This window comes from Tachysurus fulvidraco, chromosome 7, assembly GCF_022655615.1.
Source record: "Tachysurus fulvidraco isolate hzauxx_2018 chromosome 7, HZAU_PFXX_2.0, whole genome shotgun sequence".
In the NCBI taxonomy this organism is placed as follows: Eukaryota; Metazoa; Chordata; class Actinopteri; order Siluriformes; family Bagridae; genus Tachysurus; species Tachysurus fulvidraco.
In genome coordinates, this window is record NC_062524.1 from 12,903,475 (window position 1) to 12,931,392 (window position 27,918).

Sequence of the window (27,918 nt, forward strand, 5' to 3'; positions counted from 1 at the left end):
TATGTGATAATAAAGGCTTCTATACCCCAATTTCTTATTGTGAAACTGTATTCTAATGCCCACTGGAGATTTTCTTTACAAACTCATGTTTCGTTCAGATTTTTCATCTTTTACAGTATAAGGGCAGGACAGAGATACATTTCAGTGAAGCTTCTCCAGCACATCATCTGGTGGTCGTAAAAATGAACACCGCTTCCTCTGGTGTCCGTGTACTATGAAAAGTCGGGCTAAAAATGTGAGACACTACAGTACTTACACAGATTACTTTGTTCTCTGTGGTTTGTTTTGAGTGTTTTTATGCAGTGAGTCAGACCTAGTGAGCCGGGTCCATAAACACAACCATGTGAGTTCAGATTTAAACCTCGTTCTCTTTCTTTTTGGGGTTTCGGTGCCTTGCTCAAGGGCACCTCAGTCATGGCCGGCCCGAGACTCTAACCCACAACCTTAGGATTACGAGTCCAACTCTCTAACCATTAGGCCACGACTTGCCCCACAAGTACACAAAGAATCTGAGATGAAACCCAAATCTAGTGCAAGTTTATAAACTGATGTAGGCCACAGTGGAGCTTCCAGCAGTGTCAGAGATTCAGGAAAGGCTTCTGGACATTCTGCTATCGTGTTTCACTGTAGAGGATGTGTACAGAAAGGACAGATAAAAAAGAAAGGATGAGTGTGAAAACCTGGATCTTTGGGTTTATTGAAAAGAACCCAGATGGTTCTCTTTAGAATCTGTAGAAGTTCTTTATTATTATTTTACTCATATGATTTCAAAGAGAGTGCAGTGATTGGTCTTTGTGTCCTTGTGTTTCATACTGTATCTTAAAACAACATTTAACAACACAACATAATAAGGACTCGACACAAAATGAACAAAACACAAACACAAGACATGAAAGCGTCAACAAAACAAAAGGCACAACAGGGATGAACATAATAAGGAACGCAACAATGAACAATGACACGACAAAGACACAAAAGAGGACGACACATTAGGTGTAATGGAAAACAGGAAACAAAACATGTGACATTCACCAAGCTGTAGCAATACACCTGAATTGTCCCAGTAGTTTAAAAAAATGTAGAAAACCGATCGAAATATTAGGAATTAGTCTTGTGAGCACCACAGAGGAGAGAACTGATCTTCACTAATAATCAAGAGAAACAAAGCTGATTTTAAACAGTGCTAACAAAATATACTAATTAAACACAACCAGCAAGATGACGACAGGGTGACAGGAGCATGAGGCCAGTCTGTGGAGTGACAGGATGTGATCATCATCATCATCATATAATATTATATAAACTAAATAATAAGAAACTAAAGCATATAATAAAGTATATGAGTATAATATATAATACACTAAATGCACTACTGGACCTCCAGCTTTTCTCCATTCATTTACAGAATGACCTGAAGCAAGATCTTTGACCTGAAGCAAACTCATTCCTCGTACTCGCATTATTATTTCTCTAAAGCCAAGATAAAGAGGAAACATGGCATACTGATCATCTCACAGCGTGCTTTTAGATGATCTCTCAGCACACCATCCAGTGAGATAGGAACAAAAAACTGCTGCTACCAGAACAATGTACACTGCAGATCACCATTTCATATCATGTTTTTTTTTTATAAATCAAATTGACAGTTTTTCTGTTATATCACTAGTCAGATGCACTGCAGTCATAGAAAATGTGTAATAAGTGTAATGTGTGATGTATTCAGGCAGCATCACACTGTGGCATGCGTTTAGATCATTAGAAGTAATCACTAAATGGCTTTCATCCTCACAGGGAGGAAAATATGTGACTAACAATTAGACAGAATTACCATTCCACCCTAAATACTAGAACAAATTCTTTCCTAAATGTCATCACATGTAAAGGACTAATGTGCAGAAACCTGGTCAAAACATACGACACAGACAAGCAGGGCTGTGTGAGGAACTGTTAGATGTTATTTCTCACAGATTTGTCTAATTAGATCATGTTTTATTCTCTTTACTGTACTGTAGTAACTGCAGAATTGAGTTACAGAACTCATTTCCAGGCTCTGCTGGTTGATTTGATTAAAAGCTGTTTCAAGTCTGGGATTTATGAAAAACCTGACAGACCTGATCATCAGTGCAGGCCTGCTGTCAACAAAACTAACTTCTGCCACCTGAAGCTGCTGTAGACTTTTACATTCTGGCAGACTGCCACACACACGCATGCACACACACACACACACACACACACACACACACACACACACACACACACACACACAAACACAAATGAAGATCAATCTAAGGCAGAGAGCAGAGGTAGCAGAGAAAACCGGCACAGTTCAATAACCAGCTAAAGACAGTCCAAGATGCAACAAATCTAAATCACAGCACACAAAAGAGAATAAGGCCAGAAAACAGCACAGGGTCAAACACAAGGTACACAGACAATAAAACAACAAACGGCTTGGTTTATCAACAAATACTAACAACACTTGACATCATAGCAGCATGGTGAGCTGGATTAAATGTCCCCTAAAGTGGAAGTGGTCAGTGTTCAGGTGATGACTCCCTCTGGTGGGCTAGAATGAGATGCTGTTATATTGCAAGTCACCATGAAAACACACATTCACACCTACAAGCAATTTATTGCCAGTCCACATGCTGACATGTTTCTGTGAGCCTGGACATTCAGGGAAAGTCAGCGCAGGCTAAATACATTCGTCTTTAACTAGTTTGGATGTGTAGTCGTGGCTCAAGCGGTTAAGGTTCTGGGTTGTTGATTGAGATTCAAGCACCAGCACTGCCAAGATGCATGTGTTGGGCCCTTAATGCAAGGCCCTTAATCCAGGGGTGCTGTTTCATGTGTCAGAATTTCACTGTGATGTAATTATTATGTAACATATAAAGGCTGCTTTTTCTATTGTGAATATATTTATCAGTAAAATGGTGACCTAAATAGGTTGTGTTTAGTTTGCTTTAAAATTTGACTTGCTTTTAAAATAGAAACAATAAAATAAAAAAGTTAAGTTCTAAATTTATATTTATCCCTAATGAGCAGGTGTGGGGTGAAGGTGCTGAGGAAGTCCATTAGACAACATGAGGAGGCAACCTTGAGAGGAACCAGACTCAAAAGGGAACCTCATCCTGCTCTGGGTGACAGCAGAGAGTGAGATTATAAATTATTCTAAACACCAGAGAGTGAGATTATAAATTATTCTAAACACCAGTGAGTGAGATTATAAATTATTTTCCTTCTATAACTGTGGAGTTGTGTAACCAGGAGCAGTTTATAAATATTTCTGTAATTTTTTTATTCATTCTAGATTTAACCAAAGTCAGAGAAATCAAATAACTTCCATTATTCGGTCTATTTACGATTCATTTTCTAATTCAGGTTTGATCATATAATATAGTGTGGTTTATTATCTTCTGTAATATCAGATGATAGATTTCAGCAGTTAAGCTAAAGTCTTTTATAACCTAAATTCATGTGTCACTCTGAACTTGGAGCACATTAACACTTCTCTGCATGAACCTCGTGTCTTTGTGGAAAACCCTCAAAGGATCTAAATATATAAATAACCCCCCCAAACCTTTACAACTCTTTGGATTCCCGTGTTAGGAATCCAACACCACATAACTATCTAAATAATCCCTGAGAAAGTGCTGAAGGGGGATTTTTAAGTCCATACAGAAACATACAGGGGAATATCACATTTCAGCGATGCCAGCTCTCATTTATCAGCTATTCACGAGTGGTGTTAAAAAGCTTCTTTTACACTTATTAAGTTAAATATAAGTACAGGGCTGAGTAAAAAGCCTTGTGGACAGATTCAGGCTTAAAAACACTGTATTCATAACAAAACACACTTTAAATAAACATAATAACAACAACAACAATAATAATAATAATAATAATAATAATAATAATAATAATAATAATAATACAGTATCAGTATTCCTGATTCCTGACAAGGGAATGAACTGAAATGGTTTTAATTTTAATGACCTGTCCTCCTCACACAGCCACAATAAAAGATTTTCTGTTCAAGTCAGAGATTTTCAAAAGAAAAGGTCTTTAGGATTCTGTTGAAAATCCCATGCTGGAAGGACAAGATACTGGCAAAATACTTACAGTTTCCTGTTCAGCTCTGTGTGAATCCTCCATCTAGTGTAGGGGAAATACTACTCACTTGGGCTACCGTGCTCGCTCTCTCTCTCTCTGTGTGTGCATGTGTGTGTGTTTATTGCTGTGGCTGAAGCTGTATTGCTGTAGCAGCAGGAGTGCAGTGCTCTCCACACCAACACTCTCCGCCCTCACTGGATGTTACTGAAGAAAATCTATTTCATAATGTCACTTAATCTTAAAGGAACCTGAAACATCTCCCATGAGATATATAGAGATGATCGAAGATCTTTTAAGATAATAGCGGTTTAACTTAAAAGAATACAGTGAGAAGAAGAATATAATCATCTGAGTCACACCCAGGGGAAAAGCTCAAAAACATGCTTCATCTGTTCTCTAACCATCCTGTAGGAGCAGTCAGAATAATCAGCAGTGTGGTTTATGCAGCTTGCAGCTTACATGGAAGTAATGAGCTGGTTTTAACCAAACTGGGAAGATAATATAAATCTTTTGCCCTTTACAAATGATTCTGGATTATACTGTAGCTGTAATGTAGTGTAGTGAAATATGGTGAAGTTGAATGTTCTCTATTACACAACTAAAGATCCTGTCATGTTCTAGGATTTTAATTCATAATAATCCAGCTCTCAGTGTGCTTTATAAGATATAAACGAGGATTATTGAGTGAAATGTTGAAGTTCTCTTAAAAACTCCCTTTATCAGTATTATGTGGTGTGTTATTGTTTACACTCCTGTCTTACAGCATAACTGCCATTAAGGACATTTAAAATAACAGACATAATGCTCATGTTGTTAACACACATACACACAAACACACACAAGGGAGGGATTTTGAGGGATTTTCTCGGTTCTCTGCTAAAACAAAGTAAATGCTTACAGAATGAGGAATCCGGTCAGACAGGCACAGGCTAAATATCCCTCAGCCCTCAGATCAGTGACTAATGCTGTTTAAGAACATGAGGAAAACAAACCACAGAAAATCTGATGTGTAACAATGTACATCGACTGGCTGCTTATCTTTGATAAGTTTTACAAAAATAACCACAAAAACACTACAGATTGTTTGTTTTAGTTGTTTGACAAGAACAGTGAAATTCTTCTGCTACATGTGACAAACATCATAACAACACAGAAAGAACTCGCAGTTAAGAATTGTGTGTGTGTGTGTGTGTGTGTGTGTGTGTGTGTGTGTGCGTGCGTCAGGGGACTCACAGTGATTCAGAGTGGAGTGACAGAGGAAAGTTGAGGGCTGTAACATCAACAGAAAGACTTTAACAATCTGTGGTTGTTGTGTTTGTATTTGTGTTTGTTGTTTGTGTGTGCAGTTGTGTTTGATATGCAGTTGTTTGTTTTTGTGTGTTTGTTGTGCAGTTGTGTTTGTTGTGTTTGTGGTGCAGTTGTGTTTGTGTTTATTGTGCAGTTGTGCTTTTGTGTTTGTTGTGCCGTTGTGTTTGTTGAGTTGTGTTTGTTGTGCAGTCGTGTTTGTGTTTGAATTTGTTGTGTTGTGCAGTTGTGTTTGTGTTGGAATTTATTGTGTTGTTGTGCAATGGTGTTTGTGTGTGCAGTTGACATTTTTTCCCCATGAACACATTCAGTTTGGTGGAGTGCAGAATCAGAATTCAGAACTTCACCTGGTCACTCAACACCAGCTCCATCACCATGGAAGCACAGCAGTGTCTCTACGAACTTCCTACGAACGCTGACTAAGGTCCATCTCCCTCCATCTATCCTGACCATGTTCTACAGAGGGACCATTGAGATCATACTGAGCAGCTGCATCACTAGTTGGCTTTGGAACTGCACCATCTCTGATATTAAGACCCTACAGCAGATAGTGAAGACAGGTGAGAAGATAATTGGTGTCTCTCTTCCTTCTGTCACAGACATTTACACCACACGCTGCATCCGCAAAGCAAATAGCATTGTGGACCTCACACGCCTCTCACACACTCTCTTCACCCCACACAGAGTTCCTTCGGACCCTGTCTGCCGAAGAGAGAACATCCGTAAAGCTGAGAGGGCCCACCGACCCCAAAGAATTCATGAATGCGCTGGAGCCCTTTATGGCCACCCTGGAGATCAGCCAGGAAGGGGTTCTTGCCCAGTCCCCGCCACAGCCACAGCAACAGCCATAGCTAGCACTGGTTGGGGAGTGGAGGAAAACAGAGCACTGTCCTGCCCCGGGACCCGCCGACAGATGAAGTTTTCTTGATGGTACCCAAGATGCAAAAATAGCTGGTTGAATATTTACTCATTATTCGTTCAATCAATCAATCAATCACTCATGAATAAAATCCATGCCTGGTTTCACATTACCTATAGCTCTGGCATGATATTACTATGGATAACTGTGCACAACTCATGCTGCCACTTTGACCCCACAAGCAGAAGTCTCCACGTGCCTTGACTCGGGGAGCACAGTTACTCTAGCACGTCCAACCATCCTCCCTCCCGCAGTAAAGCCAGCAGGGACACTAGCGGTCTTGTGTATCCATGGCGATGCCCGCTCCACTGCACAGGATAAGATCCACAGCAAGATCTGCGATTGGCCGCTCCTCGTCAGCCTCATCCCAGACATCTCCCTCTTACTCAGACATGACTGGCCTGGCTTCGCCAACACAATGAGCCGGCCACCAAGAAAAGAGCAGGTTGAAAGCAGAAGGCCTGTGTGCAGCAGGCGTGTATAGCTCAGGAACAGCACAACGCCGATGACTCCTCCCGATTTATTTATAGGTTATAATACCTTAGACCTGACCGAGGGCTACAGGTAGTTTTTGCCCCAGACACAAAACCAAAAACGCCATTCTGCACCTCCAACGGCCACTGGCAGGTGGCCTATGTGGGGTTCTGGCCACCTTCCAGTGTCGTAATCCACTCTGCCACGACCACTTATTCCATCTGGGGAGGTTCTGAGAGCCCTCTGGAAGGTCGGGCTGATGGCAAACCCCCACAACAGTGACAACACGTTTTTCTTTTTTGACATCAACACTGAAACCTCAACCCTCAAAATTAACCCCAACTCACTTCCAATATTTAGATCCACGATTATCCAGTTTAACATAATACCTGAGCTGTGCAGGGATTAGAACACAGAACTTACACATAAACCTGTGTATAATGTTAGCAATTAAAGAATAAAATACAGTAATAAAGCAGTTTTAAATCAATATAAAAGAAACACAAAGACGAATTACAAAGAGAGAATCTTTATATAACTGATCGATAATAATCAGCCACGATACAGTAAAAAGGACAGAAGACATGTTTGAATTAAAGTAAATCTATTTCAGCTCTTCATTTAAGAAGGATTTCAGTTCTAAGAGTTTTCTCTTCATCACTTTTCACACTTTCAGGCACTTTATGTTCCCTACAGAATTAAGGCATTATTTATATGAATCACTCATTATCTTTCAGCAGAAGGAGATAGTCACTGGTCTGAGGTTGTATCTCTCTCTCTCACGCGCTAGCAGGTGGTGGTCTGGAGATGTCACTCGGTCAAGATGGACGTGATGCTTTTAGAGTCAAAGCTTCCATCCTCTTCCTCTGAGCTGAGAGCTGATCCCAGTGTGGGACGCCGTGTCTGTTGTATCTTTCTCCTGACAAACACATAACAGTCACACACTCGGTCACCTGACTGAAAGATATCAAGACCAGAGTCACACTGGCATACTGTCATCTCCACACAAATCCAAACTTTATTATTAGAATTAGTTTAAAAATCAAAGCACATTCAGTGAGATCAAAATACACAGAAAAGTAACAAAGAGCAACAAAGAAATTAAGTGCACATTTAACCTCAAATAAAATTAACAGTGTCAGAAGATGAACTCCACTACAGTGCTGTAACAAACCTTCAGAAGCTTGGATTTATCTAAATCACTGACCTCCTGACTCCGGGCATATCAGTAACAGTGTGTCATGGCCTCTACAGCAGACAGTATGTTTTAAATGATCATACTACATCATCATTTTAGGATCTTAATTTTTTTGTTTAGCCATGTCGTGTTTTTAAATCAAACCACTTGTGAAAGCAAATAAGTAAATTATCCAATTTATTATTTGTTTGTGTGTTTGTGTGTGTGTGTGTGTGTGTGTGTGTGTGTGTGTGTGTGCGCGCGTGTGTGTGTATACAGTATACATATTACTGTATAGTATACAGTAATATGGATATAAAGATAAATATCAGGGTAAGTTCTTTTAATAACAAACCAACTGAAATTTGTTAATTTTGCACTTATTTTTAACTTGAAATATTACAATTATTGATTGATTTTAAATATTTCCATTTTTTATATAAAAAAGCAAAAATAAATTTATAACAAATTATTTTATATGTTTGTTTATATGAGTATAAAAATAAACAAATATATTATTTGTGCCTTTTTTTAAACCTTAAGACCTCCGTGAAGTTGGCACCCCATTAAAAGAAATAATCATCAAAACTATGTCATTTGTTTGTGCTACGTTTGTGCTGATTTGTGCCACAAAAACGAACGTTTGTGCTGGTTTGGTGTTTGAGATATAGGCTATTAATAGAGCCTTGCTTGTTTAATTATACTTGTCTCTTTAAAAAATTAAGCCACTTAACAATTGTAACTTTTAAACTTGAACTGTGTCCCGTGTATTCTGACACATAAATGGATGTCTCTTGTGTACGCTACTGATATCTACTCACCTTAGACCCGCTATTTTATTCTGTTTGCTATTTTTAAGGAAGCAAATTAGATTCAATGTTTATTTTAGAGGCACAAATCGAGCACAAACGAAGGCCAACGGTTTTGTCCGAATTGGACGAAGTGGGGTGGAAAGTGACGTCACTCTCCCGTATTGTATATGTTAGTTCTAAGGAAGGGAATAAGATTCAATGTTTATTTTAGCGGCGCGAACCAGCACAAATCGAGCACAAACGAACGCCACTGGTTTGGAGAGCTTTGGACGGCACGGGGTGGAGAGTGACTTCACAGCTCCAAATTGTTTTTGTTATTTCTAAGAAGGGGAAATACACTTGATGTTCATTTCAACGGCACAAACCGGCACAAATCGAGCACAAACGAATGACACCAGTTTTGTGTGATTTAGACGAACTGGGGTGGAGAGTGACGTCACAGTTCCCGAAAATATTTTGGTTATATCTCAGGAAGGAAAACAGATACAGTGTTTGTTTTAATGGCACAAATGGGCACAAATCGAGCACAAACGAACTAAGCCGGTTTTGAGCGATTTGGGAGATGTGGGGTGGAAAGTGACGTCACACGGTCAAAAAAAATGTTTAATATCTCAAACACCAAACCAGCACAAACGCTCGTTTTTGTGGCACAAATCAGCACAAATGTAGCACAAACGAATGGCATAATTTTGGTGATTATTTCTTTTTATGGTGTGCCAACTTCACGGAGGTAACCTTAAGCACTACTTTTGTACATTGCTGGCATTTTGTGAGTTAATCAGTGCGTCATGCTTCACAACGTGTGTCACAGGAGGGCCTTTGAGGAGAGTGAGATGATTTCTTTGTGATGTAACTGTCCTAAAATCAATCAGGATGTGATCAACTTTTAGCCAACAGGGTTTTAGACATTTTAGACCTACGGGCAGTTGCAGTTAATCTGGCTTTGTATTCAACATAATCCCAGAGCTGTGAACCTGCAGAAATATTGGAGATGGAGATCAGGGCTTTAACTGAATGCACAGAAGCGAGCGGTCACACTGAGGAAAGATAAACAGGTCACAGTGTCAAGCGCTAATGTGGACACTAATGATGGGTCTGAAGTTTGGGGAAAATTGAAGTAAAGAAAATGTTCACACCTATTTTACTGAATTATACTTTAACATCCCCAACACAATTAATTTAAGGATCTATTAAGAAACCGAGAAATATTACAAAATCAAATCTATACTTTTTGTCTGAATTTCATGTTGATCCGTGATCTATGTTTCATCTGTGATTGAGATTTTGTCTTTAAAATTCAGTGATTCTGTAGAAAACAGTATCAGGGTCCATGTGAAGTCATCATGATGCTGATAAACTACTGATTGAGTTTTTCACATTTGTCTGAATCATCACACACTGGTTCTGCTCTCCGTGTGGAAAATAAGACATGTTCATACAGAGGAGTATACAGTATTTATGTGATTAGATAATTAGAGATGTCTCAGTGTTATCCAAAAAAAAAACTTTGGTTATCTTTAGCTGCCACATAAACTTGTTTTTTCCAGACTGTTAAAAATCTTATGTGATAAATCCAAATAAAATGAAATGAATACAGTAGATGGTTTAGCATTTAGACAATCAGTGTGTTGGTGTTTCTCAGTGGAGTCTGAATGGATGTACAGGATCTTTAAACACCACTTCTGCAACACAACCTGTAGTCTTCACAAATTTACACTGATCAGCTATAATATAAAAACCAGCTGCCTAATATTGTGTAGGTCTTTTATGTGCCATCAAAACAGATGTTCACCAGACCTCCATAAGACATCTGGTGTGCTGTGGTGTCGGGCACAAAGACGTTAGCTGCAGTTCCTGTAAGTTGTGAATTGTGGCCTTCATAGATGGGATTTGTTTTTACAGCAAATACCACAGATGATCCATCAGGTCTTTGTCCTGTTCCTTAAAACATTCCTGAACCAACTGTGTGGCAGGAAGCATTATCCTGCTAAAACTGAACAATGACATTGTCATACTTGGTTGTATACTTAATCTGCAACAATGTTTTATCAAAGAACCTTCCACATGAACCACAGGACTCAACGTTCACCAGCAGAACATTGCCCAGACCATCGCACCACCTCAACTGGCTCAACTTCTCATAGTGTATCCTGGTGTCTTCTCTGCCCCAGGTAAAGGACACACACAAACCTGGAGTAAAAAATAATTCACCAGACTATGGTGATGTTCTGATCACTTGTGTGGTGTAGGAGCTGTCAGTGGTGTACAGGTGTCAGTCAGGTCACTCGGACAGATCTGCATCTCCATAAACAGCAAGCTGTGATGCTCTGTGTGTTTCCCTTTTCTATCAGACCCAGCATTCACTCTGTCCTACAGAAGCTCTTCTGTGGGATCGGACAAGACATGCTTGTCTTGGGATCCATGACCCTGTAGCTGGTTCACGGGTTGTCCTTCATTTTTTTTGGCCAGTGTGACAAGAAAATCAATGTTATTCACTCGTAAATGGTTTCACTGTTAAGGTTGATAGATGTGTGTAGGTGTTTGTGTGTATGTATTCTACTAAACATGCTGCAGACTAATGCCCCTTTTCCACCGAGGCAGTTTGAGTGCTGGTTCGGAGCCAGAGCCTAATTTCGACCGCCAAAGCAGCAGCTCTGAACCAGGAAAAGTGGTTCTTAAGTAGCACCAAAACGTTGCTGGTCTAGACTTAAGAACCGCTTGTGTCCGGGCCTGTGGGCGGGGCTACTGTTAGCACATTTGATAAGGTACCTTAAGTATACTAATGTTAAATACACTTTTACTTTAAATAATATGACACATTATCAGCACACATGATAGTAGGTAGCTACATGCTAAGGCTAACTTGTTTTCTGTGTGAATGATAAAATAATGTTATGTACTTTATCGATTACAACCTCCGTTTATACAGATTACATGGAGCTGCAAGTACACGTTTTATTCGCCGCGTTTGGATGCCATGATGTTGCAAAAGCCATGAGCATTAACAGTAAAGCAGCATCCGCCATTGTTGATGTTGTGTTTGTGTTTGTCACTGCTGCACTAAAATTGCTGGGACACGTGACACATATACACTGACGTCACACTCGGCTCTGTGATGGCTCTCTAGCCGGTGGAAAGGCAAACCGGTTCATAGAAGGTTCCCCAGTGGAACCAACTTTGAACCAGCACCAGCACTAGCTCTGAACCAGCACCCGGTTCTTTCCGGTGGAAAAGGGGCATCTGTCCACCTCCCCATGGCAACACTGCTTCCTAATGTTCAGTGTCCTGATGCTCCCTGCTACACCACAAAAACTGTTCAGGAATGATTTGAGGAACATGAAGAGCTCAGTGTTGTATTCGCCTCTAAATCTCAATCAGATAAAACGTCTGTAGGATTTGCTGCACAAACCTCACAACCTACACTACTAAAGGATCTGCTGCTAACGTCATGGTTCCAGATTCCACAGCACCATCAGAGGACTTGTGGAGTCTGTGTCTCAATGAATCAGAGCTTTTTTTGTGGCACAAGAAGGAACTATATGCATAGACACATTGTATATTGTGTGTGTTAAATCTATATGCATGTTTTTTGGTCTTTATAAGTCTGCAGGATTCAGACAGACCTCAGCTCATTTTCCAGCATGCTGACTTTGGCCTGCAACACATCCTTCAGCTCTTGCTGCTCCTCCAGATCCCTCAGAATCTTCCGCCTTACTCCTTCTAATCTCTCCACCTCTTCCTCGCTATCATCCAGCTGCCTCTTCAGTGCCTTCACACGCAAAGAGAGCTGCACGCAAACATTTCAATAGTTTCATTAGAAAAAAAATACACAGTGTAGGTTTTTGTTAGACTTGTGCATCAGTAAATGTTCTTCTCACCAGGTGGAAGTAGTAAGTGAGATTAGAGTTGCTTGAATATAGTTTGAATAACTCTGTGATAGAGTTTGGTAGAGAACATTTTCCTGGTCAGAGATTGTAATTTACGAGTTGTGACCTTCTGTAAAATGCAGCATAATAATATTGTGCCTCCTTCTTGATGCTCTCAGATGGTTAGATGAACATTGTTCTAAACATCTGCCCTTTTATCATGAAGAAAAGAAATGCTGCTTAAACTGTTATTGTGCATCAGATGCTTTCAGACTTACAAATAATACAAATTAGTGCAATGCAGATGAAAATGAGAGTTTTGTGTGTGTGTGTGTGTGTGTGTGTGTGTGTGTGTGTGTGTGTGTGTGTGTGTGTATACCTGGTCTCGCTTTTCTGAGTGCTGTTTTCTCTCCTGGTCCAGTGTGGCATTCACCTCCTTAAATTTTCTCTCTATCCTCCTCTGGGCTGCTTGGATGCTGCTTTTTTCTCTGATCATCCGTAATTACACACAAACGTCATTTAATACACAAATGCTACACATGACAAGTATGAATATACATAGGTGTGTGTGTGTGTGTGTGTGTGCGCGTGTATTTGTGTGTGTGTGTGTGTACCTTTCCTCGCCGCGTAACCGATCTTCCAGCTCCTGTATTTTGCTCTCCAGCATGGTGAGTCCTGCAGTAGATCTCGGCTGAACTTCCACATCAGCTAACCGAGACTTCAGCTCTTTTAGCTGAGACACAGAGGAACAGGATAGAAGTGATCTGCTCCGTGGAATATTCTGTGTTTGCTACATAGCTCCTACTTCACGGTCATGTGTTTGTTCTTGTCTCAGTTTGTACAGAACAGGGCTTCAGTTTGGGCAAATTAATCAAATTCAAAATTGCCTGAACGAACAGTTTTTACAATGAACACAACAACATTTTACAATAATCCTTCACATAACAACTTGACTGTACAGCCACATGGGAAGCTAAAAAAATTAACACTTGGCTGAAGGTTTATTATGATGATGTGTAAAACATATGTAAAAAGGGTAAAGCCAATGAACCAATGCATCACAGAGCAGCGTAACATGCTCAGAAAACAACACCAGGTGCCCGCTTACTCTCACGGATGCCACAGTTAACCAGTGTTTCTTTGATTGACAGGTAAGAGACTGTATGCCCCACCCTCTCTGCGGAATTTTGACCTCACGACATCACTAATGAACACTAGAGGGCACTAAAAGCTCAGGCTTTATAAGATTCCTGTAGAACATGAAGCTGCTGGTCTTCCTCCTGCTCTACTGAATAATGAGGATTTATTTACTATTTAAAAGCCCTGAACTGATTAGATGACTTACATGTACAGTAACAGAAAGTTAGGAAGTTGAGGAAACATTAGTTTGTTGAAACTCTTAGTGATGAGTTTGTGATGTTCTGACACTGTAACAGTTACTCAGTTACTCAGTGTACCTGTCTCTCCAGGGAACTCTTATCCATCTCCAGGTCATGTCTGGCAGAGCGCTCCTGCATCAGTTCAAAGCGCAGCTGATCCATCTTAAAAGCAAAACGGTGTTGGGGCTGTTACTGGGAAACTTGAACAGTAGACTTGTGTGTGTGTGTGTGTGTGTGTGTGTGTGTGTGTGTGTGTGTGTGTGTGTGTGTGTGTGTGTGTGTGTGTGTGTGTGTGTGTGTGTGTTGGGGAGGTGGGGTGGAGATGATACCTGCTCACGGTTGCGTGTGATTCGCTCATTCAGAAGCTCTGCTCCTGTCTTTTCCTCGTCTAGTTCCATCTCCAACATCTTTACTTTATCCTACAACATGCAGACAAACACACACACATACACACACACACACACACACACACACACACACACACACACACACTATAAACTATATTTAAACTATAATGCAGTGATTTTTAGATAGTTTAACAGGAAACACTCAGGTCTGGTCAGTGTGATTAGATGCCACAGGATTCATCATCATGTGGTGTTTTGTGTTTGACTGTCAAATTTACTGCCTCTGTTTAAGCAGAAAAAGGTCTCCGGAGAACCAAATGAACACCCACACCCAAACACCCTCCCACACACCCAAACACACTCTCTCACCCCCACCCAAACACACACTCCCACACACATGCTCCCACACACACGCACACATTTACATTATAATTTACCTTAACCACTAGTCTACCACATCCCAAACATGCGCACACACACTCGTACTCTCACACACTCTCACACCTCCAAAAGTCGAATCTCTCTGCTGCGGTCAGTCTGTGAGCTCCTCTCACTGTCCAGTTCACTCTCCATGTGTTTCAGGCGGCTGCTCAGCAGCTCCTTATCTAGCTGAGCGCTGTCCCTCTCCTCAGAACACACCAGCAGGTCCTTCTTTAGATGCACCACCTGATACACACCAACAGATGCAGCTCCATATAGAAAATCCAAGCAGTGATGTTCAGCAAGTAGGTGACTCAAAACACTTCAATAACAGAAGAGCAGATCTAGAGCTGGTGTTGTTCTGTCTGAATCCTGGATATATTCTTTAGTCCACATCTCATTAGTGGGGTTAAAGTTTCAGGACACTTTTGACTACTTAATATCGGGAAGGTTCAGACTTGTAGGACGACGTGAAGTGAAGTTAAAGTGGTTGTACTGGTCTCTTCCTTAAACCTTAATTTCTATCAAGTCTCAAATTTTCCAGGTTAGTGATGAAAGTAAATAAAACGACAGCACTTTTAAAGATCACGTTATAATTAACAGACATTAATTAAGTCCAGAAGCCAGTGCTGTTCTCCCTCACCTCATCCTGTGCTGCTTTGAGGCTGGTCTGTGTTCTCTGCAGCTCAAGCAGTCGCTCCTTGTTGAGTCTCTGAGATTCCTGAAGCTCTTTACGAGAGTGATCTCTGAACTCATCCAGCTGAACCTGCAGGCTCTGGACAGACTGACGAGAGTCACCCATCAGCATGTCCACCTGTGAGACAGTAATACAAAAAGAAGATCTTCAGATCACCTTTTATTTTAGATCACTGTGATCAACCTGGAGGATCATGTGGATCACAATATTCTGATCCAACAAATTAAAAATCTCCAAGTGATGAGTGAAAAAAAATTCTTACACACACACACACACACACACACACACACAAACATTCACTCACACACACAGACACAGACAAACACAGACACACACGAACAAAGACACAAACACACACACAAACACAGACAAACAGACACAGACACAAACACAACGACAGACACAAACAGACACACAAAAACACAGACACAAACACACACAAACACAGACAGACACACACAGAGACAGACACACACACTCAGACAGACACAGACACACAGACACACACAAACACAGACACACACACACACAGACACACACACACACAGACACACACACACAGACACACACACACACACATCTTTGTTCATCTTCTCCAACGCTCGGTCCAGCAGTCTCTTTTGCTCCTCCAGCTCCTGTTTTCCTCGCCGCAGGCTTTCTCTCTCTCGTTCTCTTTCCTCCAGTTGGCGGCTGAGCTCCTCTTTCTCGTGGCTGAGGTGAGACGCACCACGCCTCACTTCCTCCAGCTGCACCTTCAGAGAGCGGTTCTCCTCCTCCAGAGCGTCTGAAGCGTCACTATCGGGCCGACTGGACTGCAGCATGGACTGTGTGAAAGGAAGAGAGAGACTGTAAATATTATACACAATTCTATTGAATTTCTCCTGTAAATGTGAACACTGTACCATGTGGGCGATTCTCTCTCTGAGGCGAGTGTTGGTCTCTTGAAGGTCCAGATCGTGGTCTTTATTAGGATCCTGAGATGATGCTGAAGACTGGGGAGAGTGCAGAGCAGTAAGGATGTCTGATAACTGAACAGTTACAGTGTTAGACATGACGAGAAGATGCAGGCAAATTAATCAAGTGTCATTTATCATCCATCCCCTCTGCCACTGATAAATTCATAAAAAATATATATGTTTTGTTTTATTTACCCAATACCTTTTTAATTCTGCTATCACACCAGAGGGTCTTTTTACAAACAGAAATCTATCTAATGATCTAATGTTTACTTTTATAAAGGTTAAATTATGGCACTGTGTAACAGTGATGTTGTTAGGAAAGGGTTTCCAGCTCAGGTTAGTGTTTCTACATCATTCAGTGTTTTATTACTACAAAAACCCAACATGTCATTACTAATGGAATCATAACACAGATATGTTGGTTGTTGGAGCTGAAAGATATTCAGAACTGTATAACTGTGTTATACATACAGTATTGTTTACACTGACTCAGATTTCAAGCTAAAATTAAAAAAAGAATTATAAATTAAATAATTTTTTTTCTACATTCTTTTTCTAAGGTTTTATCGGTCCAGTCTTTGTACATGACGTACATTCTGTTTATGAGGATGGAGATCAGAGATAAGATGAACTGAAGCAGTCACAAGTGTTTGGGGCAAAAAAAAACACAAAAAAGTCTAACTTGTTGTGTCTTCTGCAACTCTTTGGAAAGCTTCTCTTTGTCCTGTTTTGCCTGATCCTTCAGTTTTTCAATCTCAGCCTCAAGCTCATTTTCTTTGTCTCGACTATTTCTTTTCATTGCACGTAGCTCCTCCTCCTTCTTCACCAACTCAGTGTTCTGCTCATCGATTTTTAGATGTGCTTGTGTTAGATCATCCACACAGTGCTGCAGCTCCTGAAACTGATCAAATATAGTGTTCAGTTGAATCCAATCTTCATTTGTTCAAACTACAAAGTACAGAAAAATATCTCCATATTTATCATTTGTTAGCAACAATTGAGTCAAACTGTGAAGAGTGATGAATATTTGTGAAGTGTAGAGTCAGAGTCATTATATATATATATATACAGTAAATACGGTATAATTACTGTACAGCAAGAAGGGCTCATACTGTGAGGTGTCACAGTGATTTAACGTCATTGAACAGTCGAACAGTCGGAGGTGATGAGTTAGCAGCTTCAGTCGATCTCAGCATGTTTGGTTGCTCTGAGTTTTGTGTGTGTGTGTGTGTGTGTGTGTGTGTGTGTGTGTGTGTGTGTGTGTGTGTGTGCAGCAGGGTGAATCTTAACACAGACAGCTTCAGCACTGATTGTGTGTGCAGCAGGGGCTCAGAAGCCATTTTGTTTTTCTGACATTAGCTTTAGAGAAGCAGGATGACTTTAGAGTGCTCAGGATGCTCGATACTGCTTCAGAAAGTCAGCAAGAAAAGAGCTTTAAACATCATAACAAGGTTTCTGTGGTTCATCTTGAATGCTACAGAAATCTCACTCATCCTACAGTTATGTGTTCTGACTTTCTCTCTCTTTATCACAAATATACCACGCAATATTAACTGGGTGTACATCAGCAAGATAAGAGCTTTAAACATCATGATCACAGTATGTATACCCTTGATCATCACACCCATATGTGTTTACCCCAATGTCTGAATCACACAATTGTACAGATAGTCTCTGTGTTGTAGTGTTACATTTTCCATTCATTGGAACCCTGTTCCATCATGACAATGTCCCTGTACACAAAGCACAGAGCTCCATGAAGACATGGTGTGTGAAGGTTGGAGTGAAGAACTCTAGTGTCCTGCACTGAGCCCTGACTCAACACCACTGAACACCTTGTGATGAACTGGAACACAGACTGAACCACAGACCTCCTCACTCTAATATCATCAGTGTCTGATCTCACTGATGCTCTTCCACACAGACACCAGCAAACATTTGGCTGTTCAGTGAAGCTAAACGTTCCTCATAAATAGTCTAGTAAATCTGTTCTTAAAGACCCTGATGGAAGCCTGCAGACCTTCAGATGGCACTTGTATGGAAAACTGTGATCCAGGTTTTTGGAAAACTGTCTACCTAATAAAGGGGATGTTTTTTTATTAGCAAATCAATAGCAGTGACTGTGTTACCTGAGTGAAGGAGTGTGAGTCTGTTTCACACGTCTGCTTCTTCAGACTGAGCAGCTTCTCCTCAAGCTCCTTCTTTTCCTGCTGAGCGTGCAGCAATCTAGACAAGCAGATGATTTAAGATCACACACACACACACACACACGCACACACACACATCAAGTTAGTTCTGATAAACTGAACTTTCTGCACCTTCACATAATCAATCAATCAAATAAAGATCATTTCTGTACTGGATAAATTACAAGCCATGAAAACGCTGATACTTGTTTAACAAATTCACTTCTTTATAGATATTTAAATACATGAATATGTTTTAATGTGAATACAGAGTTCCTCTAAAAGGAATACAGTTTTCAGTAGCATCACTACAGATCTGTTGAAGTCATCAGTTGAACAAGTATTCACCTTTACATGGCCTAAATAAAGTCAAAATCATCCATTAAATATTCATGAGTATGTACACACGCACTCACACACGCACTCACACACGCACTCACACACGCACTCACACACGCACTCACACACGCACTCACACACGCACTCACACACGCACTCACACACGCACTCACACACGCACTCACACACGCACTCACATACATCTGTGACATTTGTAGTAAGTGACCATCATGTTACAAAACTTTCAACTGACAGAAATATTGATTGATGTGGTTAGTTCAATTTAATATCCCTTGATTTCATCCATTACATGATTCTTATAGCTGACTTATTAGGATTTGTTTGCTTTTGCTCATGTATCAGTACTTTCACAGAAGTAGCAATTTCTTAAAGGGTCAGATTTTAAACTTTCAAGCCCAAGGATGTATTATGAGTTACAGTTGTTCTTTTTGGTTAAAGAAGCAATACACAACATTTCAGGTAACACGTTACATTAAGGTTTCTTTATTATTTACTGCATCAGCTGTAATCTTCTCCATTTATAAACCATCACTAGTACGTATACACTGAGGTTTCTCAGTGTAAACCAAAAATCAAATGTAAACCAAAAATAAACAAGTAAAATGAGAGCATATTAAATCACGCAGATACTCATTGGACTTGTTTGAAAAAGCTGAACATAGACAAATTAAGATATTTATTCAAAATTATTATTGTAAATGTTTTATTTGTGAATGGTGTAAACAGACACTCGTATGTGTCTTATTTAATTTAATTAGATATATAAAAAACAAGTTTACTGTTTGTTAAATGTTCACTAATGCAGTAAATAATCTTTGTTAAAAGGAACTTAACATAAAGCATTATTTTAATAATAATATTAATAATAATAATGCCCGGAATTGATTTTCTAACTCAAAAGACACATTATGGAAATGTTACGTATTGCTCATTGACCATTCTGTAACTCTTGAAATCTCTCACGTTTGAAACAAGCTGCGCTGCCCGCATCTGGCAAACAGAAACCAGAGGTGAAGTCATTCATAATAAGAAAAAGAACACACACAAAAAAAAAAAAAAAAGACAATAAAGTTCAGAGTATTTGTATCTTCTCTACTGAGTTGAATAAATGTATTCACAGCAGGTTGAATATAATTGAATCTATAAACTGAGGACATTCCTTAAGGGATTTAACTGAAGACTGCTGGCTTGTGTATGAGGGAAAATAAAGGGAGTACATTTTCCTTTAATATCCTCTCACACATGACTGACAGGCTGATGAGAAGAATCTGATTATTAATATTAATTTGTCTCTTTCAGACGATGGGACGTTGTGTTCTCAGGTTCTCAGAGCCCAACCCATCGGCATGTTTACATCTGATACTGTAACCTGTGTGTAAAAAACTGTGACTCCTTTGATAAATATTAGGTTGAACTTTGGGAACACTGTGGCTGCCGGTTAGGTATGAACATGAACAATGTAACCATAACAACAAGGCCACGAAATATAACAAGATGCAAATAAATTCTCTACATTTACACTAACAATGATGAGGATGCAGCTCTACTGACAGAGTCTGGAGGAAGAAAAGAAACATTCGTCAGCTAGACAGCTATTAGACATTTGAATCTCTCAGAATTAGATCATTAAGCTTCTTATTCACTAATAACAAAAACTACCAGTGTGTAAGTGTTTCCTGTAGAACGCAGGAGGAAATTCTCCACTTAGAAACATGTCAGCAATCTAAAGTACATAATAAACATTAAGCTGCAGATTAAGCATTAAACGGACTGACTCTGATGTTTTCCCTGTGCAAAAATATCGGGAACTGAGAGATTAGAGGAATTTTAGGAATTTCCCATTCAAGTCTATGGGACTTTTTTGGCCGCTTTTGCGTCCGCTGTGCGAACATGGTTGGTTGGATCGCTTATAAAAGTCATGGGTCTAGGACAAAAGCTGCGGGACCAGTTACGCGCCGAAGTTTTGTCCGGAAGAAGAATATCTCAGTATGCAAGATAACAAGAACGTTGCTTTGCAAGCACCATTAATAATAAAAATAATAATAAAACAGTTTGATGAGGCCTAGAGACATTTACCTAAAAAATACTCTCATATTAAAGTTAAATTAAACTAGATTTGTAAAGTTCATCGCGACAAACTTTGATGTTGGCTTTGACGGTGCAAGAATTCGCAAAGGCCGGTGCATCTTGGAGGCGAGTGGACAGAAAGATTGTGAAAGCGACTGGACCGCTAGGGTGCCAATACTTTTGGAGGTGAGTGGACGTGAGCATGTGACGTGATCCAAATACCCGTGAGGTATTTCCCCTCATTGTGCTGAGTGTTTTGATATGTCAAATGTCCCTGTTGTGCAAATTTTTAATTTTCATGTGACGTCACATGAAGTCAGTTCACCCGTGGGGCAGTTCCCCTCATTGTGCTGAGTGTTTTGATATGTCACATGTCCATGTTGTGCAAATTTTTGATTTCACTGGTTTTGGGGGCGGGACTACATGTGACGAAACGTGCCGTGACCAGAATACCCATGGGACAGTTCCCCTCATTGTGCTGAGTGTTTTGATATGTCACATGTCCATGTTGTGCAAATTTTTGATTTCACTGGTTTTGGGGGCGGGACTACATGTGACGAAACGTGACGTGACCATAATACCCGTGGGGCAGTTCCCCTCAATGTGCTGAATGTTTTGATATGTCACATGTCCATGTTGTGCAAATTTTTGATTTCGCTTGTTTTGGGGTCGGGGCTACACATGACGTCACGCGACGTGACCAGAATACCCGTAGGGCAGTTCCCCTCATTATACTGAGTGTTTTGATATGTTACATGTCCATGTTGTGCAAATTTTTAATTTTCACGTGACCATAATACCCGTGGGGCAGTTCCCCTCATTGTGCTGAGTGTTTTGCTATATCACATGTTCATGTTGTGCAAATTTTTTATTTCCATGTGACGTCACGTGACGTGACCAGAATACCCGTGGGGCAGTTCCCCTCAATGTGCTGAGTGTTTTGATATGTCACATGTCTATGTTGTGCAAATTTTTGATTTTGCTTGTTTTTGGGGCGGGGCTACATGTGACATCACATGACGTCACGTGACGTGACCATAATACCCGTGGGGCAGTTCCCCTCATTGTGCTGAGTGTTTTGATATGTCACATGTCAATGTTGTGCAAATTTTTGATTTCACTAGTTTTGGGGGCGGGGCTACATGTGACGTCACGTGACGTGACCAGAATACCCGTGGGGCAGTTCCCCTCAATGTGCTGAGTGTTTTGATATGTCACATGTCCATGTTGTGCAAATTTTTGATTTGGCTAGTTTTGGGGACGGGGCTACACGTGACGTCACGTGACGTGACCAGAATACCCGTGGGGCAGTTCCCCTCAATGTGCTGAGTGTTTTGATATGTCACATGTCCATTTTGAGCAATTTTTGATTTTGCTTGTTTTGGGGGCGTGGCTACACGTGACGTCACGTGAGGTCACCAGGATACCCGTGGGGCAGTTCCCCTCATTGTGCTGAGTGTTTTGATATGTCACATGTCCATGTTGTGCAAATTTTTGATTTCGCTTGTTTTGGGGGCGGGGCTACACGTGACGTAACGTGATGTGACCAGAATACCCGTGGGGCAGTTCCCCTCAATGTGCTGAGTGTTTTGATATGTCACATGTGCATGTTGTGCAGAATACCCGTGGGGTGCCAATACTTTTGGCAAAAAGTGGCTACTGAGGGTTTGGACATTTCATGTCAATACTGCAGTCATTATGGGATTCTACTTATTATTATACTGCATGGATCACAGAGAGAGAAGCCGTGCCTGAGCTCTGCGCACGCTGTGTGTGTGAGAGCTTAGAGGAATTTTCGGAATTCCCCATTCAAGTCTATGGGATGTTCGATCATCGACTACGGGAAAACCGAAAATTCCGTCGGAAGTCCGAAATAAAAGCTTCGTCCGGAGTAAGGTCCTAAAGAACTTGTCCGAGTTCGGTGTAAATCGCTCGAAAACTTGCCGAGTTATAAACCTCAAAAGTTTATAATGGAAGTCTATGGGAAAAAAGGCCACTTTGAGCTTCCGTACCGGGAATGCCGGAATTCCGATTGCTTAGAAAAATAGAAGCAACAAACTTCAGACCAGGGTCTACGACATATCCGAATTTGGTGCAAGTGGCTCGAAAGCTCTAGGCCGCATAAAATTTTATAAATTTTTGTCTACGCTGAAATAGGAAAACAGAATGTTGGCTTCTACAAAGCCAACATAATAATAATAAGCTTATAACGGAAATCAGAATGTTGGCTTCTACAAAGCCAACATAATTAAAAAGAGTGAAGAGTCTCCTCACTGACAAAATAGACAAGAAAATAAAGAAATCGTGTCTGAATGTTAGTGCAATAGTTGTGCTCACTCCTGTTCCACGGAGGTCATCTGCTCTTTCCAGTGCTCGCTCTGCTCCCTGTAACCGTCCAGCTCCTCTTCCAGAGCCACAATCGAGGCATTGACTTTTTTCCGCTCTTCCTCGATCTCCTGCTGTGACTATGAAAGATGTGTGTGGTTTTAAAACAGGATCTTTAAATATAAGACAGAGGAATGAATAATCCACATTAATACATTATAAACTTTCGGAACATCTATAGTCTTCCCAGAATTTGAAACTGTTGATCAATTAAATAATCAGTGGTAATTTATGGTCTCTCACTTCTACTGTACAGACAGACATAATCTGGCCCCATGGAGCAATTTTAAATGTGTAAATTCAATTCATGGTTCATTAAATCAATTCAATATCCACAGGATCTATTAACATGGGCATGAGACAGAAAGTGCACCACAGTGTTTGTAAGTCATTATTTCTAAACTCTGACTATGAAGAAAAAACAAAACAAAAGCCCCCAAAACTTAGAAACACAGGAACTTGGGATGGTTTCCATCAAGCCTGAATTCAGCAAGTAACATGAAGTCAACATGGTGGCTCATGGCATGCAGAGTAAAGACAGCAGCAATTCCTACCTTACATGAGTTTTACTAATTTGAGGTCATTACAGTTAGCTCACTCGTTAACAAAAGACCCACCCACACTTCGGCTACTCAGACCACATCCCTGTTTTGCTAATTCCAGCACACAGGCCGCTCATCGGACACGCTAATCTGGTTCTGAAGCAGGTGAAAAGATTGTTGACTTTAGGAGAGCACAGAGCGTCCACTCTGCAGTCTTACAGTTCCTAAAGTGTGGTCTTCTGAACATTAGATCACTTACACTGTTCCAAGTTATAGGAACAACAATATAATAAAATGACTTCTAGTTGATTATTTGGAATCAGATGTTGCTTATATGAAAGGCAAAGGCCTCTAGATTATGCTTATTTTACCAAAATAAAATCTTATCATGCCTTGATTTTAAATTATTTAATTAGGACAGAAAGGTCAGACTTTGCTTAGACAAAAGTCTTGTCACATCTTGAAAGGATTCAACCAATCACAGATTAGAGCATCACCTGTGAGAAATACTGTAATTAACACATTCCCAGGTTTGTAGAAGAAGAACCCCAGCACACCCAACCTTCATTTGAAATGCATCTTGAACCTCTGACAGCATGTCAAAGATTCAACCACAGACCAAAGTGCTGATCATCAAGAGCCTAATGACCAAGTCTCCTGCTGAGGTGGCAGACATCTTTAATGTATCTAAAAGTCAGGTGGAGAGAATAAGAAAAGAGATTTGAATAAACCGGTGAAGTTCATGACAGGCCCAGGTCAGGCAGACCACGTAAGACAACTGTTAGAGAGGATCGTTTGTCGGTTCGAGAGTCCAGGGCCAGCCCTTTTTCACCTGCAGCAGAGCTACATAACAACTGGTCACCAGAAACCCCTGTATCTACAAGAACAGTCTGTCAAATTCTCTCACATAGTGGTCTCAATGGCCGAATTAGTGTTCAGAAACCAGCATTAAACAGAAGGCAACTAAAAAAACGTGTTGCATTTGCCAAGGCCCACAGCTTGCAGGAAGGATGGACTATGGAAAAGTGGCAGAAGGTTAATTTTTCCGATGAATCGTCTATTGAACTGAATCCCAATTGTCACAAATACTGCAGAAGACCTATTGGAACCCACATGGACCCAAGATTCACACAGAAAACCGTCAATTTTGGTGGAGGAAAAATCCTGGTTTGGGATTACATTCAGTATGGGGGCGTGCAAGAGATCTGCAGAGTAAATGGCAACATTCAACAGCCTGAGGTATCAAGACATTCTTGCTGCCCATTACATACCAAAGGAGACGGCAGATTCTTCAGCAATTTGGCACTCCTCATACTTCAGCCTGAAACATCAAAGTTCCTGAAAGCAAAGAAGGTCAAGGTGCTCCAGGATTGGCCAGCCCAGTCACCAGACATGAACATTATATATGATGAAGGAGGAGGCATTGAAGATGAAACCAAAGAATCTTGAGGAACTCTGGGAGACCTGCAAGAATGCTTTCTTTGCCATTCCAGATGATTTTATTAATAGGTTATTTGAGTCATTGCCGAGACGTATGGATGCAGTCCTCCAAGCTCATGGGAGTCTTACACAATATTAATTCTTTTTACACTGCACCATGACTTTATGTTCCGTACATGTTCAGTACATTATTTCTGTTAAGTGACAAGACTTTTGTCTAAGCAAAGTCTGACCTTTCTGTCCTAATTAAATAATTAAAAATCAAGGCATTATAAGATATTATTTTGGTAAAATAAGCTTAATCTGGTGGCCTTTGCCTTTCATATAAGCCACTTCTGATTCCAAATAGAAGTCAATTTATTATTTGTTGTTCCTACAACTTGGATAGGCGACAAGACTTTTGTCCTGGAGTGTATATGGTTAAAATGACAACACACACACACACACACACACACACACACACACACACACACACACACACACACAAACACATATCCAGGCACACACACAGACTCAGACACACACACACAATGTCACAGTCAAACACACACACATTCACACACACACACACACACACACACACATTCTCTGGAGTCAGACAAGCACACTCACACGCACTCACGTTCTGGCACACACTCACACACATGCTCCCACACATGATCCCACAGTCAGACACACACACACACACACACACCTCTGATACATTCTCCATGCTTTTTTGAAGTGCCGCCATATTTTGGCTGTAATGTTCTCGGAGTGCCTCCATCTCCCTGTCATGTGCAGCCACTTCGTCCTTCAGTGCCCCCTTCAGAGCAGTGAGCTCCCTCTCTCTCATGTGCAGCGTCTCCTCCTGCTTCTGCCTCAGCATCTCCACCTCAGCCAGCTCAGTCTGAAGCATCAGTAGGTCCTGATGAGACATCAGCAAAATGAATAGCTGAGCTGTTCAGCTCTGTTTGAGCTACATGTGATGTAAATATTCATATATAATGTAGAATCATGTGGAAGTGTTAAATTCGCTTCTGGGAAATCAAATAAAAATGAGATTTGGGTACAACCTGGTTGCAAAAAGACTCAACATACTGACAACATCTGACTAAAGAAGCTGTACATACATAAATCCATCCATCCCTCTATATATCCAACCATACCTCCATATAACCGTCAATCTAATTTTCCATTCCTCCATCCCTCCATCCATCTATTCATCCATACATCCCATCCATCTAACCATCCATCTAACCATCCATCCCTCCAACCATCCCGTCTATCCATCCATCTAACCATACATCCTTCCAACCATCCATCCTGTGCATCCAACCATCTAACCATCCATCCATCCATCTAACCCCCCATCCTTCCAACCATCCATCCTTCCATCCATCTAACCAATCCATCCCTGGACCAGTTCCTGTGGGTGCTGCCAACTGAGGAGCAAAAAGCCGTCGGATTGAAAGGGCCGGCTAATTCTAAAAAGTTCCTAAATGCCCTTGAATGCACCACGGCCGCCCTGGAGATCGGCTGCGACGCCTGGTGGGACTTCCGGCCTAGCCCCCGCCACCTCCGCCCCAACCGTAACATGCATTTGAGCTAAAAGAGCCACCCAGTCCCAGGACCAACCGACAAGCCCATGCACACTGAGCCGGAGCTCACACCGCTACCTCAGGGTCACAAACAGTGGCTCACCGGATGTGGGTTCCACTCCGCCGCCCCACTCAAGCACCCCCCAGTCCACTCACACAGGCACACAGACACACTGATAAACAGACACATGCAAACAGACAAACAGAAACACAGACACACACACAAGAATACACAGTCACAGACACCCAGTCACAAACACACAGGCACACAAGCAACCCCCCATCTGACACAGACAAACAGAAACACAGACACACACACAAGAATACACAGTCACAGACACCCAGTCACAAACACACAGGCACACAAGCAACTCCCCATCTGACACACACAGGCACACAGACGCATGCACACAAGCACACAGATACACAGACGCACGCACACAAGCATGCACACAGGCACGCACACAGGCACGCACACAAGCAAGCACACAAGCACGCACACAGGCACGCACACAGGCACGCACACAGGCACGCACACAGGCATGCACACAGGCACAGACAATTCACAGAAACTGTTTACGATTTCAACATCAACATCATGGCACTAATAGAGCTGTTGCCCTACCAGAAGCCGTAAACTCATACTGAATCAATTTGAACATGCTAGATGTTCAGAAAAATATTCCCTGTGTGTGGAGCATCTGTATACCATGTGCAGCGAGTGTGTGTGAGGTGCGCCCTCCGACACTCTCCCCAGCTCCTCCTGTAGCTGAGCCAGCTGATCCTCCTGTTGATGACATAGAGACTCCAACCGCTCCTTCTCCAAGTGTAGCTCCACAAAGCTTAACACAACAACAACACAACAATGTTCATCCTCAGACAACAAAACA

At 41.1% G+C, this 27,918-nt stretch overlaps 2 protein-coding genes and 1 long non-coding RNA gene across 5 annotated transcripts in view; 1 reads left to right on the forward strand and 2 right to left on the reverse strand.

Annotated features, from left to right (window-relative positions):
* The window catches only part of tuft1b (tuftelin 1b), a 22,617-nt gene extending 18,354 nt beyond the window's left edge, over positions 1-4,263 (reverse strand). The window contains exon 1 of the mRNA XM_027154948.2: positions 4,123-4,263. Within this exon, the coding sequence (XP_027010749.1) occupies positions 4,123-4,155 (33 nt within the window). The 5' untranslated portion in view covers positions 4,156-4,263. The remainder of the gene's footprint in view (positions 1-4,122) is intronic.
* A 1,330-nt stretch (positions 4,264-5,593) lies between these two features.
* Positions 5,594-8,460, forward strand: LOC125145234. The gene is made up of 2 exons (XR_007143578.1): positions 5,594-5,978; positions 6,103-8,460. It is a non-coding gene; the product is annotated as an uncharacterized LOC125145234 (long non-coding RNA).
* Positions 7,325-27,918, reverse strand: part of cgnb (cingulin b) — a 34,360-nt gene continuing 13,766 nt past the window's right edge. Inside the window, exons 6-21 of one of the 3 annotated variants that reach the window (XM_027154931.2) lie at positions 27,738-27,870; positions 26,143-26,355; positions 23,419-23,546; positions 19,978-20,004; positions 18,598-18,694; positions 17,151-17,363; positions 16,412-16,501; positions 16,088-16,333; positions 15,456-15,626; positions 14,897-15,058; positions 14,375-14,464; positions 14,124-14,207; positions 13,281-13,399; positions 13,046-13,154; positions 12,424-12,587; positions 7,325-7,730 (exon numbers count right to left, since the gene is read on the reverse strand). In XM_027154931.2, the coding sequence (XP_027010732.1) occupies positions 7,622-7,730; positions 12,424-12,587; positions 13,046-13,154; positions 13,281-13,399; positions 14,124-14,207; positions 14,375-14,464; positions 14,897-15,058; positions 15,456-15,626; positions 16,088-16,333; positions 16,412-16,501; positions 17,151-17,363; positions 18,598-18,694; positions 19,978-20,004; positions 23,419-23,546; positions 26,143-26,355; positions 27,738-27,870 (2,155 nt within the window). In that variant the 3' untranslated portion in view covers positions 7,325-7,621. Of the gene's footprint in view, positions 7,731-12,423; positions 12,588-13,045; positions 13,155-13,280; positions 13,400-14,123; positions 14,208-14,374; positions 14,465-14,896; positions 15,059-15,455; positions 15,627-16,087; positions 16,334-16,411; positions 16,502-17,150; positions 17,370-18,597; positions 18,695-19,977; positions 20,005-23,418; positions 23,547-26,142; positions 26,356-27,737; positions 27,871-27,918 lie in introns of all 3 variants that reach the window. The other 2 variants (XM_027154930.2, XM_027154932.2) reach the window with 2 other exon arrangements.